At 50.0% G+C, this 13,399-nt stretch overlaps 6 protein-coding genes across 6 annotated transcripts; 4 read left to right on the top strand and 2 right to left on the bottom strand.

The window, feature by feature from the left end:
* Positions 1–26: 26 nt before the first annotated feature.
* On the top strand, positions 27–757 carry GGI43DRAFT_27392 (uncharacterized protein). Its single transcript, XM_083201124.1, has 2 exons — positions 27–453; positions 515–757. Exons 1-2 carry the CDS (start codon positions 263–265, stop codon positions 672–674), a joined length of 351 nt encoding a protein of 116 aa, XP_083066463.1. The 5' UTR covers positions 27–262; the 3' UTR covers positions 675–757.
* On the bottom strand, positions 468–2,551 carry GGI43DRAFT_27435 (replication factor C subunit 4). The gene is made up of 3 exons (XM_083201131.1): positions 1,944–2,551; positions 1,651–1,871; positions 468–1,588 (listed from the first exon to the last, which is right to left on the bottom strand). The coding sequence occupies exons 1-3, from the start codon at positions 2,045–2,047 to the stop codon at positions 840–842; spliced, it is 1,074 nt and encodes a 357-aa protein (XP_083066462.1). The 5' UTR covers positions 2,048–2,551; the 3' UTR covers positions 468–839.
* On the top strand, positions 2,460–3,125 carry GGI43DRAFT_378821 (rRNA-processing FCF1 family protein; the record flags this gene model as incomplete). The annotated part of the gene is made up of 2 exons (XM_083202749.1): positions 2,460–2,495; positions 2,562–3,125. The coding sequence occupies 2 exons, from the start codon at positions 2,460–2,462 to the stop codon at positions 3,123–3,125; spliced, it is 600 nt and encodes a 199-aa protein (XP_083066461.1).
* Positions 3,126–3,369: 244 nt separating this feature from the next.
* GGI43DRAFT_391399 (uncharacterized protein) lies at positions 3,370–6,516 on the top strand. The gene is made up of 6 exons (XM_083204435.1): positions 3,370–3,981; positions 4,047–4,251; positions 4,330–4,361; positions 4,431–5,793; positions 5,862–6,022; positions 6,107–6,516. The coding sequence occupies exons 1-6, from the start codon at positions 3,589–3,591 to the stop codon at positions 6,251–6,253; spliced, it is 2,301 nt and encodes a 766-aa protein (XP_083066460.1). The 5' UTR covers positions 3,370–3,588; the 3' UTR covers positions 6,254–6,516.
* A 611-nt stretch (positions 6,517–7,127) lies between these two features.
* Positions 7,128–8,103, bottom strand: GGI43DRAFT_391395 (uncharacterized protein). The gene is made up of 2 exons (XM_083204434.1): positions 7,836–8,103; positions 7,128–7,712 (listed from the first exon to the last, which is right to left on the bottom strand). The coding sequence occupies exon 2, from the start codon at positions 7,527–7,529 to the stop codon at positions 7,290–7,292; it is 240 nt and encodes a 79-aa protein (XP_083066459.1). The 5' UTR covers positions 7,530–7,712; positions 7,836–8,103; the 3' UTR covers positions 7,128–7,289.
* A 2,957-nt stretch (positions 8,104–11,060) lies between these two features.
* GGI43DRAFT_27350 (NmrA-like family-domain-containing protein) lies at positions 11,061–12,984 on the top strand. Its single transcript, XM_083201120.1, has one exon. It carries the CDS (start codon positions 11,337–11,339, stop codon positions 12,723–12,725), a length of 1,389 nt encoding a protein of 462 aa, XP_083066458.1. The 5' UTR covers positions 11,061–11,336; the 3' UTR covers positions 12,726–12,984.
* The last annotated feature ends 415 nt before the right edge of the window (positions 12,985–13,399 follow it).

Below are 13,399 nucleotides of genomic sequence, written 5' to 3'. Positions count from 1 at the left end.
TCATAAAATGCTTAGCTACTTACCCTGAAGCTTTTTATGACGTACCAATATTTCCCGGCCTGCCAGCCATCCGAGATCTCACGCCGCCGATTTCGATGTAAACTTTGCTTTATCCTAGAGCGCATCTTCATATCAATAGCTCTTCGAATATTAAAGATTGGCCTTGTACCGTCCTTTCCCCTCGTCTTGCTCTCCCATCTTAAGCCTCGATACCCGAAACGTTATTCAATTTGTCTCATCTCATAGACTCTCCTCACTAAAGATGTCCCCCCAAAAGAAGATGATCTCCCCTCACGATCCATTAAGGAGCGGCGAGGCACAAAATGCCGGGTGGGAAGCCGGCATGGGAGGACTTATAGGAGCAGCTAAATGGGGCGTTGGAGCAGTAGTTGTGGGAGCCTTGGCCTACCTTAGGTCGCCGCTCTACCGCAAAACCACTGTCCAGTTCAAAGTGTAAGTGTATTAGACATATATTCGCCCGCTATATTGCCGCAGGAGCTTATATACCGAATAGCTACGTTCAAATATCAGCCATGACCTTGGGAGGCATGATTGCGGCTGACCAGCGTCTCAGAGATTATGAAGCTGAGATGAGAGCCCAGAGAAGGTGGCTTAGAGAGAAAGCAAAATGGGACAGGTATGAGCAAGAAGTTGCACACAACAATGAAAAGTAAAACGACGAACAGTCCTTTGCCTGTTAAATCCCTCAAGGTCATGTGTTTGATCATGTACATAGCATCAGATGATGATACCCAATTACCTCACATTGTATAGCATCTCCCCAATTCCAACGCCGAAAAAATCACATTCGCTACCTGTATCCGTTGTTATCTTCTATCCTATTTTGACACCGGTTTAAATCTTTTGGGGTCCATGTTCAGTTTACATAGCCGGGCGACACACCCTGACAGCTGAAGTAATGTCTGAACGCCTTCTAGAATCTTCATATGTGTGAAGCCGATTTCTTTGATAAATTCCAGCTTCGAGTGTTCGCTAAGTGTCGGCATCGTCTTTGTGACTTTGAACATTGTACTGATAATATCATGACTCGAATATCCCAAATCCCACAGCTCCCGAAGGGTATCAAGAGCGGAGTCGACATTTCCCTCGTAACAAGCCTTCAGCATGGCTTGTACCTTGATTGGATGCGGTGAATCGACCACCTTGAAGACGTTGTCTCCTGAGACGAAGCCGAAACCAGCCCATGTCGATTGCAGGTTATTGATAGCCTGTCGCATATCTCCCTCTGCGCTGAATACCAAGGCAGCCAAGCCGTCATCGCTGTATTCGACCTTCTCTGCCTCAATGATCTGCATCAATCGTTTAACGACTTGTTCATCTGTCAACTTGGCGTATCGAAGGATTGCGCATCGTGATTGTAGCGGTTCGATGATCTTATTGGATTGATTGCAAGCGAATGCAAATCTGGTAGTGTTGGAGTAAATTTCCATTGTTCTTCGAAGAGCCTGTTGGGCACCAGAGGTCATGCTGTCGGCTTCGTCGAGGATAACTAGCTTATGTCTGCCAGCAGGCAGTGTGACTTTCTTTTGCGCAAATCCCTTTATTCTGTTTCGAACAACGTCAATACCTATGCGAGCAGGTTAGCAGGATATTTATTGATATCTAATCCGAAGCTGGAAGCTATTATACCTCGTTCGTCACTGGCATTGAGTTCAAGGACCGCCTCCTTGTACGATTCTCCCAGCAGCTGGCGGGCGAGGCAGAGAACACTGGTTGTCTTTCCGATACCAGGCATGCCCGAGATGATAACATGAGGCATGTTTCCTTCCTTTGCTATAATCTTCAATCGCTCAATCGTCTCCGTGTTACCGACGACATCGTCCAAGAACACCGGACGGTACTTTTCCACCCTTGAAGCAACCCGTTAATACCTTGGCAGAAGCTATCGCCGCACGCTTGGAGGGGTTGAATTTTCGACGTACCATGGCAGCTCATAGTTGGGAGATCCATTGGAAGAAGCCGCAAGGACTGCCTTTGTGGTGGCATTGGAGGACTCGCCCTTTTCTTCTGGCTTTGCGGCAGGCATTTTTGCTTGAGGATCTGGGAGCGATGAAATAAATCACTTTACGCGATCTAGAGGGACGCGTCGAGATCGCTAGAGTTAGCAGGCTGCTACATGCTCTAGTGGCATCGACTGCCTGCAGTGCATACAAAAAGGTACCTCCCTCGTACCCCCAAGATGGACTAAAGGTGGCCCGTGCACCACCCGCCACCAGCCTACAGGCGCTGCAGCAAATCTTATCTATCTGAACTTTTTTTTGGTCTTATCGCCATATTTCAACAGCAGAAACGAAGTTGCAGCCTTTCGCAGCCAAGCTCACTTTCGCTCAAGTTGTCGCACCTACAACAACCCCGGTCCGAGTTCTACATACCTCGAGGATTCATAATCCACAAAAGTCAATCATCTCCAGTAGCCTGACAACTCCAACACCGCAATCATGGGTGTTGCGAAGAAGACCAGAAAGTTCGGACAGGTTCGTCATCGTCCACCGAAGAGACTGATTGCATTCACTGGCGAATTACTGACCTTGAGATACTAGGTCAAACGAGTCATGGGACTCCAAGACGTCCGACTCAAGGAAAACAGGTTAAAGGAAGAGCTCAAGCAGAAGGAGAAAGAGGCCAAGAGGACAGTCGGAGGCGAACTCGTCAAAGAAGCTCCCCAGATGCCCAGCAACATGTTCTTCCTCCACAACGAGGCCCTGGTGCCGCCGTATAACGTTCTTTGCGATACCAACTTTCTCAGTCATACCGTCCAGAGGAAACTATCGCTGCTGGACAACATGATGGACTGCCTCTATGCGAAATGCAACCCCATCATCACTTCATGCGTCATGGCCGAACTCGAGAAACTGGGCACAAAATACAGACTGGCATTGAGGATAGCCAGAGATGAAAGATGGCAGCGGATAGAGTGCGATCATAAGGGTACCTATGCCGATGACTGCATCGTGGACCGGGTGAGCAAGAACAGGATATATATCGTGGGAACCAACGATAAGGCCCTGAAGCAGAGACTACGAAAGATCCCCGGTGTTCCGATCATGAGCGTCGCCAGGGGCAAATATGTAATAGAAAGACTACCGGGAACGCTGCCCACATGATGGAGGATCACGGATTTATGGCTTCAGTTATTTATGTATTTTTTTTTGTCTCCCTCTCTTCATGTCATTTCTCCGCGGTCTTACAGTTTACAACTTCTCGCGACTGGAGTTAGCGCAAGTCCGAGCAAACTTAAAAAGCATCCCGCTTAGGTAATACACGAGCAAAGCCTTTTTGCGCATAGATTAATAGTACTGTGGTCTGATAATTGACTGCAGCTCTGTAAATAAACTTCTTAACGGTTAGCTGTTGTGCATTTGGCGTGCGGCTAGTTGTGTTATGCATATACCAACCCGGCCAGAAAACTGTTGTGGCGTGTAGAGTTTCGGAGATCTTACCCATGTCTTCGGCATGTCAGCGCGGCTTAACATCATTGCCACCAGACTTATTGAATTCCAAAAAACCACAAAAAGGCTGTGAAGCAGCACAACTGAGAAAATCCATCAATCGTGATAACGCATAAAAATGGATTTGGACTCGGCCTCGAGGAACGCAGCAGCAATCTCAAAGAAGCGCACGCGGATTCTCCTCTCGTGCGCGCCATGTCGCAACTCAAAGCTCAAGTGTGACCGCGGACAACCATGCGGGCAGTGCGAAAAGAAGGGTCGGCTTGATTTGTGTGTTTATGCGCCAAAGCCGGAGAAGAAGAGACCGGCAGCTAAAGGCGTTGCAGCTCGACTCAAGAGGCTTGAAGGGATGGTCCGAGAGATGATGGACGATGAGGGCGGTCAAAACAAGCCTCAGACAACTCAGGAACCAGGGGGGCATGTTGCGCCGCAGGTGAAGGGACAAGTTGTTCACGGAGATCACGCGACAACTTATATAGGCGCAACTCACTGTTTAGCGATGCTTGAAGATGTAAGTGGTGAAAATAAATCCCGATGATTAATAAAGCATTGTAAGTGAGATTAACTATGGTGCAGATTGAAGATATCAAAGCGTATTTTGACGACCCCGGTGATTCAGGAGATGAGTTCGGGCTGGGCGAAGAGCTGGAAGGACCAGAAATGCTTCTGTATTCAAGAGGAGCACCGACTAATCGACAAGAGCTTCTCGCTCTGCTACCCGAACGGCATGTGGTGGATCGACTGGTTACGCGATATTTTTCATCCAAAAGTCCATCTCAACGTCAGTATTTTGTCTTCAACCCCTCTTTATGTCGAGTTTATGAGATATTTTTGTTGGAGGCTGACTTGTGAGATGTAGACATTATTCACCGTCCGACATTTACAAAAGAAGTAAGTTGTTTCCAGGGAGGTCAACGTCAACCAGAAGTATATTCGTTTCTAATCTAAGATGTGATTTAGTATGTACAATTTTGGCAAAACCCCAACCAAGCCTCGCTTCACTGGATAGCTCTCCTATTCGCGGTACTCACCATGGGAGTGTTTTTCAACAACTTCTCCGCACCTGACGAAGTCGAGGGTGATTCTCCAGTCTCTGTAAAAGATAGAATCAGGCAGTACCGTTCAGCTGCAGGATGGGCGTTGGTATATGGCAAATACTCTCAGCCAACGGCCGTGACGATCCCTGCGTTTATTCTCTACGTCGAGGCCGACTTCGTCCTCAACCGAGCGGCTCAGATGAATTGCTACATCCTATCCGGCGTCTGCCTGCGGCTGATGCTCAAGATGGGCTTCCATCGAGACCCATCCAACCTGGCTAACATCTCTCCCTTTGAAGGCGAGATGCGGCGGAGGCAGTGGAACATGGCCGCCCAGATTGACCTCCTCGTCTCTTTCCATATGGGATTACCGAGCATGCTGGGTGGGATTGAGTCCGATACAGATTTGCCCCGCAACCTGGAAGACGATGACTTTGACGATAGTTGCAAGGAGCTGCCAACACCACGACCAGATTCAGTCTATTCAACTATGACTTATGCTATCCACAAGTCGAGGCTCCTCCGGGTATTCAGAAAAATCGCCCAGCAAGCCCATTCACTAACGCCGCCGAGCTATAGCGAAGTGCTGCAACTAGACAATCTCCTCAAGGAAGCTTGGAACAGCGTCCCGTCATTCATGTACGTCAAGCCACTGGAAGAGTGCATCGGCGAGGAGCCCCATCAGATCATCCAGCGATACGGACTCGCCTCTCTATACCACAAGTGCCGCTGCGTTCTACATCGACGCTATCTAGCGGAAGCCGTGCCAAAGCCTGAGCACGACTACTCACGAAACCAATGTCTAGACGCCGCCATAACACTACTAGGCTTTCAAAATTCCTCTTGGCTGGGATGCCGACCTGGAAACGTCCTCGGCCGCTCAGGTTGGTTCATGACTTCGCTCGCCGTACATGATTTCATGCTAGCAGCCGTGATATTATATCTCGTCATTCAGAACGAAAGCTATTCAGATGACGGTAATGGTTTTGGAACGGCAGGCAGACAGAGGGAGTCGCCGCCCAAGGACGAGCTGATTGGCATGATTAAGCGATCGTATGACATCAGCAGCCAAGTATTTAATAAATTGACGGACCTAAAGAAGACAGCGGATACGCTGGCTGTTATGCTGGCCAAACTTGGAAGTCCAGTTGATAGAAGCTCACCAGCTTCAAGTACGCAGCCAAGCGGAGGGGAATCTTCCCGGTCAGGATCCAGCCATGTAATATCATCATCCCTTGATGTTGCTGGAAATGTGTCTGATTATGCGACCGCGAGTGCGTTTGAAGGTTCGTATCAAACATGAAATCCGCAACGATGAGAAAACAAGTCATTGGATACTAACAAGAGACTGCAGATTCAGCTTCAAGTTCTGGGCCGACACCATTCTCCCAGGGACACCCAACCACCACTACCGCCAATACGTCAACCATTCTCAGTAACGGCAATGCGCCAATGGCATCTAACATTGACCAATTTGATATGTCGTGGATGTTATCCGCAAATAACGTAGACTGGGTAAGCCTCTTCCACCCCCCGAGTAGTTCCCGTTCGAGTGGACTACGTGCGGCCTACCCTGGCGAGCTAACCCGTTGATACCAGAGACACCTTGATGCTTCCCTCGCTCAAAACGTGGTGGGCGGATCGGGTTCCGACGCTGCTCAGACGTGGGCGGAGAGACTACAGCTTGATGATGTGGATATGATGACTACTGATCTTTGGAACATGCCCCCCGGAGGGCGAGGCTAAGGAATTTAGCATGATGGGGAAAAGGGCATATAATGACATGTTCATTATTATGACGAACATGGTGCTTGGTGCTACCATATTTTCCTGAAAAGGGATGATATTATGATTATTATTAGTAATGAGGATGCAACTTAAAGCACCATTACGCCAATTTTGATTACTTGGCAGCGCCCAGTGTCAATGATGATATAGTAGCAGTAATTGCAAACCAATACACGCTTGCGGCAATACCGTCATCAAAAGGAATGCGATTTCCTATTTTGCACATTCTGATATGCACCATGCTAAGCCAATGGTGAGAGCCGTAATGGATGGTTGTGAATACACGCTCACGGGCAAATGCTACGCAGCTCAATGTGCCAGCTTCTCCACAGTCTGGCCGTCCATTGGGATGGCAGGAGCCGGGAAAAGCCACTTGGGATGCTACACTAGAAGGGGTTGGAGGGCGTTTTTCAAATATCCGTAGATAGCACCGTGTCATTAGAACGGAAAGGGAATACTAATATGGATAGATAGGAGTGGCGTGGATGGGATAATCCTGGGGTGCTAAAGAAATTAAGACTTGATAGTCAAGTACGGCAAAGAACAGCCGTTCGCAGCGAGTTTACAGAAAAGCACCACGGTTTGCTGTGATCCGCATACTGTACATCCCAGCTCTTCGGCATCCGGCTCATCGCAGGGGATATTTCTCACCCGTATTTCAAAGAACGTCCCATAATAGCCCCCAAAAGAAGAAATGTTGACGACGCCGCGGGGTGACGACGAATAAGTCACGCAGTACGGAGTTTTGCGACGGCATAGGCAATAATTTCACCGTGATAGGGACCGAAACGCAGTGATGTTTGAAGCGCACGCGAGCTAATGCATGATATAGGCCGAGTCGCAGTGGCATACCCCCCTCGCTCCTTCACGTTGTAGGTGCTTGTACTCTGTACATGTGCTTCTTCGTCCGGAAGCTCGCTTGACAGATCGACAATGTGGTTGTACGAGCTTACCTGGGCGTCGTATGAGTGAACTATTGCAACACAGCTGAGGCTTACCGTGTCCTGTACGCCCCCAAGGCTGCAGCGAGTTGTTGTCTGCTGTCTTTGCGCGAGATGACACCAACGAAGCTCACGAGGACAGAAAATGAGCTAGCCAGTAGATGGAGCAGTCCTAAGAACAATGCCCTGCATAAAGAGGCGGGGGAGAATAGACGAGAAAAACAGGAGGTTGGCCATCGGTTAGATGTTCTTGAGATCTGAGACAAAGTGAAGAGACAGCCCTTGTCAAACATCTGCCTGCAGGCGTACAGTAAGTTGCCGACAGCTGCTTCAGCGCTAAATCTCAGAGCCCATTTTTAAAAAGAAGTTCCAAAGCGCGATAGTGGCGGGAGGACGACGGTTTAGCATTTAGATTGGTGCTTATGGGGACGCCGCGTTAACGGCGTGGTGCGCGGCATGTCGGAACGCAGCATCGTCTAAACGAACGTAGCCACTTAGCAGCCCATGACGAATGAGACGACACGAAATTGATGGAAGAGTATAGAAGACATAGGCGATTGACTGTATACTCTGCCTGTACAATCATAAGTAGTACGTACATGGACAAGCGTCAACGGGCGTGTAGATATTCTGTCGTCACGTTACGAAGCACAGTATTCCGTACGGAGCACTTAGATGAGCACCGAGAAGAGAGCGAGCGGCAAAAGAAGAGGAACTGATAAGAAGGGAGAGGAAAAAAAACATCAGCGAGTCTGGTGACTAGCCAGAGCCCACGGGGCTCTGGATTGATCGATGGCGGTCCAGGCCGGTAGTAAGAAAAAAAATTTCAATGATGGACCAACAGTAATCTCGCGATCTTGAAGCACTGGAGGATATGAGCAATGGAATGAGGTTAAGGAAATCATCTGACTGGAGAACCGGGGCAAAAATTTACCTAATCTCAACTGCTTGCCGCTGCAGGGGCTCTGCTCTTTGCGAAAGGCCCTGGCTGGCCTTGTCGAACCTGGGACGTGGGAACGTGGGAAGAATCGCTAGAGAAGGCTAATGCAAATAGGCCGAACGCCGGAAAGGCGGGAGAAGCCCACATGGTGGTCATATTATTTCCAGTGATTCTGGCATGGCCGAGATACGACGTAGGAAAGAATTTTCCCTCTAGGAAATTTCCCTCCCCGTCTTTTTTTCTCTCATGGCGGCTCTTACTCGTGCTAGCATGGCTTTCTTAGTTGATCGTTTCCCCGTTGACCTCTAGAGCCAATGGACAGATAGCGATTTTGTTATCTCGCAGCCGCAAACCCAAAACTTTTTCGTCTGCCTTTTGGTCCGATGCCGCAATTCAACATCGGTATTGTCTCAACGGCATTGCGAAGGATAAGCTGCCGTAGTTAGACAGGGTGCACCGTATTGCGTCCACGGCTACCTGCACGGAGTACCTACTAACCAGGAGCTGCAATAGTACTGCTCGTATCGTTCTGGCTCTGGACTAATATGAGCCATGGCGTCTGCTCCATAGTGAAGAGCGCGTGACAAGCCAATCTGGGGCTTTAAGCCCTGCGCTCCATGCTTATGTAGGTACTTTAGAGTATATCTCCATCCAGGTACTCGTCCACGTTGCTCAGAAGTGAAGTATTATTAGGCTGATGCTGCGCGTCCCCAATATGGAGAACTTGTGTTCGGTAAGGGCAGGTCATCTAACATCGCGCAGTACTATTACTAGTAGTATGGGGGCGGCTTGTAAGTCGATGTCTGCTGACCTCTGGCCTTTGTTCCGATGCCACAGTGCACTGGTAACTGACGTTAGGATGAGCGTTGCTAGCACGGAGTAGCTTATTGCATAGTCCACATACCATGGAGGGGAGTGTCTAATAGCATGTAGTAATACTTGGAGCAGATAGTGAATCGCGTTGGTAGAGGCAACGCCTCTTTGAGGCCTTGGCGCCTCTTCCGCGGAGTTGCGTCGAGCCAAGAGACCAAACAAGAAAATCCTAGAGACGGCCATTGGTTTAGCGACGCCGCCCGATTGGCCAGCCCCAGACTATCTCCAAGCGGTGGTAGAGCACAGCATCAAGCAGCCATCCTCTCAGCGCTACCTTTGGCCCGATTGGCGGTCCATCTTGCATGGGTTGATTAATTGATTGACCCTTTATGCGGACAGAACAGTACGAGCATCTCTTTGCAACTCACTGGCTGTAAACCCGTAGCTAGCCTTGCTCCAGTCGGGTCACCCGCACGCATGGATCGACTGTTGCAAGAGATTTTGGAGCAATCAGGCCAGTTCGCGAGCCGGACCTGTCTGACTGGTCCGCAGGACCCTGCGTGTTACGTAGCAGCAGCACGGTATAGCTCTCGACGGAATCTAATCAGATGTTGCCCGGCGCGTTTTTGCTCGGAACTCCCTTGCAGGGGCCCATGATGGCGGAGATCGGGGCTAGCCATCCCCCAAAAAGAGTCGATGCCATTCTGGGCAGAGTACCTGTTGATGACTTTTGTCTTTCTTTTTGTTTCCCCTTGGCTGGCTCCGCTGCTGTTAACCACGGGACTTGTTGCTGGGGATTTATCAGGGCCTAGAAGGAGGCAGGCACCTCTCCGCGCTTGCCAAGTAGAAGCATCGCCGGCTGGGTAGCGATACTGCGGTGCAAGTACCCTGCCGGACGTGACATGTACCTGCTTATCTCTCTCCCTGATCGGATCCTCGTCCTTCAGACAGCGTCGGTACAAGCGCGCCGTGCAGAGGTACGGCCACCCCAGGTCGCGGAACTTGTAATGGTACCTGGCGCCTCCGACTTTCGCTCCTGCTGCTCTAGGAAGAAGGAGTGCTATACGGTACAGTACTCGGGCAGTTGCGATGCTTGTGTAGTACATGGTACCTGTGCCAATCTCCATCTGTATCTTGCCGCGAGATTTAGTATTTCGGGTACATCTTTGCTCTAAACGCATCATCATTGCCTGAAGGCAGATTAGACTGGCGTTTTCAAGATTTCTCCCCCTCCCATCTTCTCAATCTCATTATGCTAACCCCAACACAAACGCCCCTCCCTCTCATCATCCCTTATCGCCCTGCCACCCATAACTGGCACTTGCACTCTTAGCCATCTGACTGGTTTCGGCGAGCCGCCGCCATCTAAGCAAAATCCAAAAGACGGCCATCCAACTTGGCGTGGCGAGGCCAGCTTAAACTAACGCCAATCGTTCTTTTGTCGAAACTAGCCTGCTAATTCGCCCGAGCTAAGTCGACTACAGCCGTCGTTCTTATCGGGGGAAAAAAGGAAACCCCTCTGTTATCCAGGCTCTTATCCCACCATCGCCTCTGATAGTCTGCTTTTTTTGCAGCCTCTGAATCATTCTCCTTCTCATTCTCACTCGCATCTTCTTGGCGAAACAGACGACTGCTTTTCTTCTTCTTTCTTACGGAGGGCTCCGTACGCCGAATACAGCGACCCCTTTTGTCTCGTTATATCACAGACTCGTCGTCCACTGACAATCCCGGTTGCGGTCTCCTCTGTGCCCCTGCAACCAATCGCAACTTGCATTTCCATCTCTTTCTCACCCATTCGCTCGCCGCTCTTGAGCTCCCTCCGCTACTGCTGTGCTGCCGGCCCAGACCCGACGACTTCTGCGCTACGTTTGATCGAGCCAGAGACTCGCCAGACTGCCTCGTACCCTCCTGGAATACTGCATTGGCGCAAGCCGACCCTGTAGCAGAGCATCCATCGCCGCGTCCAGCCGCCGGCACTGGCCATAGACTAACCACTACTAATACCGTGCCTGCTGCTTTTCCTCCCACGTCGCCGGTCTACGGCCCACAGCCCACGGTCCACGGTCCACTGTCATACTTCGCTCTTACGTACTGACTATCTGCTCCGATCCATGAGCTGAGATCACAAGCCCTACTGTTACCTTTTTTTTTCTCCCCCACCATCAATCCGCAAATTGAGGGCGATCTGCCTCTATTCTGCAGGCGGGCTGGCGCGTTTGGATAACGGTGGCCTCGCCTGTCGAATAAATACCCTGCGCCGGGACGACAGTCTTCCACTTTCGGCCGACTTGCACCAATTCCACTCGGCTTCGGCCCTGAAATTCAGCGACTAGAGGGCGACGGAGCCATGCCGGCACAACTCAACGGGTCCGTTACGGGCAGCATTCCCATCCATATCGTGACCGACCAGGCAAACGGGTTCCATAAGCAACATAAGCATTCGCGATCCTCCTACTCAGAGTCGTCTCCCCTTGCCAACTCCAGGAACAACTCCTTGACTTTCCGCCCTCCCAAGAGGCTCATGTCTACTCCAAAGACCATTGCCGTCATCAATGCCAGCGGCCGCCAAGCTGCGTCGCTTATACGCGTAGCTACAGCCGTGGGCTACCATGTGAATGCGCAGCTGAGAAATCTTGAAGGAGTTATTGCGACTGAGGTATCGACCAACCCAAACGTCACTGTCTTTGTTGGCGAGCTCTACACAAGACACCAGACTACCGAAGAGAACAAGGACGTAACCAAGAATGGTCCCCTACCGGGCGTGGGCGTCAACCACGAACTGATCGCAAATCTTTTCCGGGGCGCGCAGCTTGCATTTATCAATACTACATTCTATGGCGATGAGCTGCAAATCGGCAAGGCTCTGGCCGATGCGGCCAAGCAGACCAATATCCAACACTACATCTATTCCTCCATGCCCGATCACGCAGCGTACAATAGCAAGTGGCCATCGCTGCCTCTATGGGCTGCCAAGCACGAAGTGGAAGACTACGTGAGGCACTTGGGCCTCCCTGCTACCTTTGTCTACACCGGAATCTACAACAACAACTTCACTTCGCTGCCCTATCCTTTGTTCTGCATGGAGCTGCAGCCGGATGGCTCCTTTACTTGGCAGGCGCCATTCCACGAAAATGCCAAGCTTCCGTGGCTGGATGCTGAACATGACGTTGGACCTGCTATTTTACAACTTTTCAAAGATGGCGTATCCAAGTGGGCTGGGGAGCGTATCGCCTTGGCGTACGAGTATCTCACTCCGGTAGAAGCGTGTAAGGTATTTGCGCGTGGCGTGGGCCGTCGTGTTCGCTATGTAAGGGGCCCCATTGAGATCAAAGTTCGCATACCTACAGGTTATCGACAACAGCTGGAAGCTCTGGAGAAGCTTTTCGATCCTAATGAGGAGGACGCGAAAAAGCAGCCGCCATACTTTGGAGACCCCAAACTGGAGGCTAGCTGCCCGCGAGAGGCGCTTGAATTGTGGGAGGGCCCTCGGGGGCTAGAAGAATATGCGAGAGAGATGTTCCCACTGGAAGAAGAAGCTAATGGCTTGACATGGATGTATGAAGAGGAGGATGATGGTCACGACGCTCGACTCGAAGCTCGAATCCAGGCTACAACGACCTCTGTGGAGAATATGAAGATTCAAGACGAAGCAGAGGACGACTCATCTGACGACGACGACGACGACGTGCTTGTCATGCGAGGTCGCAAGCGTGCTGAAGAAGGCTGGCTGGCTTAAAGAAGAGACTATCAGCCGTGAGACGTTATTGGCGTTGGTCGTGTCTGAGGTGAAGCCTCTTTGTCATTGGATGAATGATTATTGTATTTTGTAAGCCCCGGCGTTATATCGACATGGGTTTGGAGCCACGGATTGAGTCAACCGGTGTATCTGGAGAACTGTTTCACTTCTCTCTGTCTTTGTTGCCTTTTTTTTTGGCTTTGAAAAAAGAAGGCGTAGGTGTTTACTGCTTTTATGATGGTTCGATTGGTGAGGAACAACAATCCTCTATACAGCTCAAAAAGAGAAAAAAGTGTTTGGACTATGGATGCTAGGAGTTTTCAAGGTGACGATGCTCTCCTCCTCTTAGCACAAATGCACATTGGCGCGGCGTTGGTGGAAGGGTGGAAATTGAGAGAGAAAAAATATACATATATATATCTATATACCAAAACTTGACGAAGGGGCATGTTAGACTAGGTGAAGAATGGAGGATTTTATTCTTGTATTCTATGTCCACTTATACAGCAGTACATAGCGATGCGATCTCGTGATATGCGTTTCATTGCAATTGCGTCCTATCTTGCCATAGAGTGGGATAATGTGCTAGGTATAGGGAATTATAAGTATTGCGAAAGAACTATGACTTTTATTTGTGATTATCGCTTGTGCCTTATCCATAATCGTACAATTAT

The sequence above is a fragment of the Trichoderma evansii genome, assembly GCF_050947405.1.
Source record: "Trichoderma evansii strain SZMC 28006 chromosome Unknown GGI43scaffold_1, whole genome shotgun sequence".
Classification (NCBI taxonomy): domain Eukaryota; kingdom Fungi; phylum Ascomycota; class Sordariomycetes; order Hypocreales; family Hypocreaceae; genus Trichoderma; species Trichoderma evansii.
This window is presented reverse-complemented; position numbering and strand designations above follow the sequence as displayed.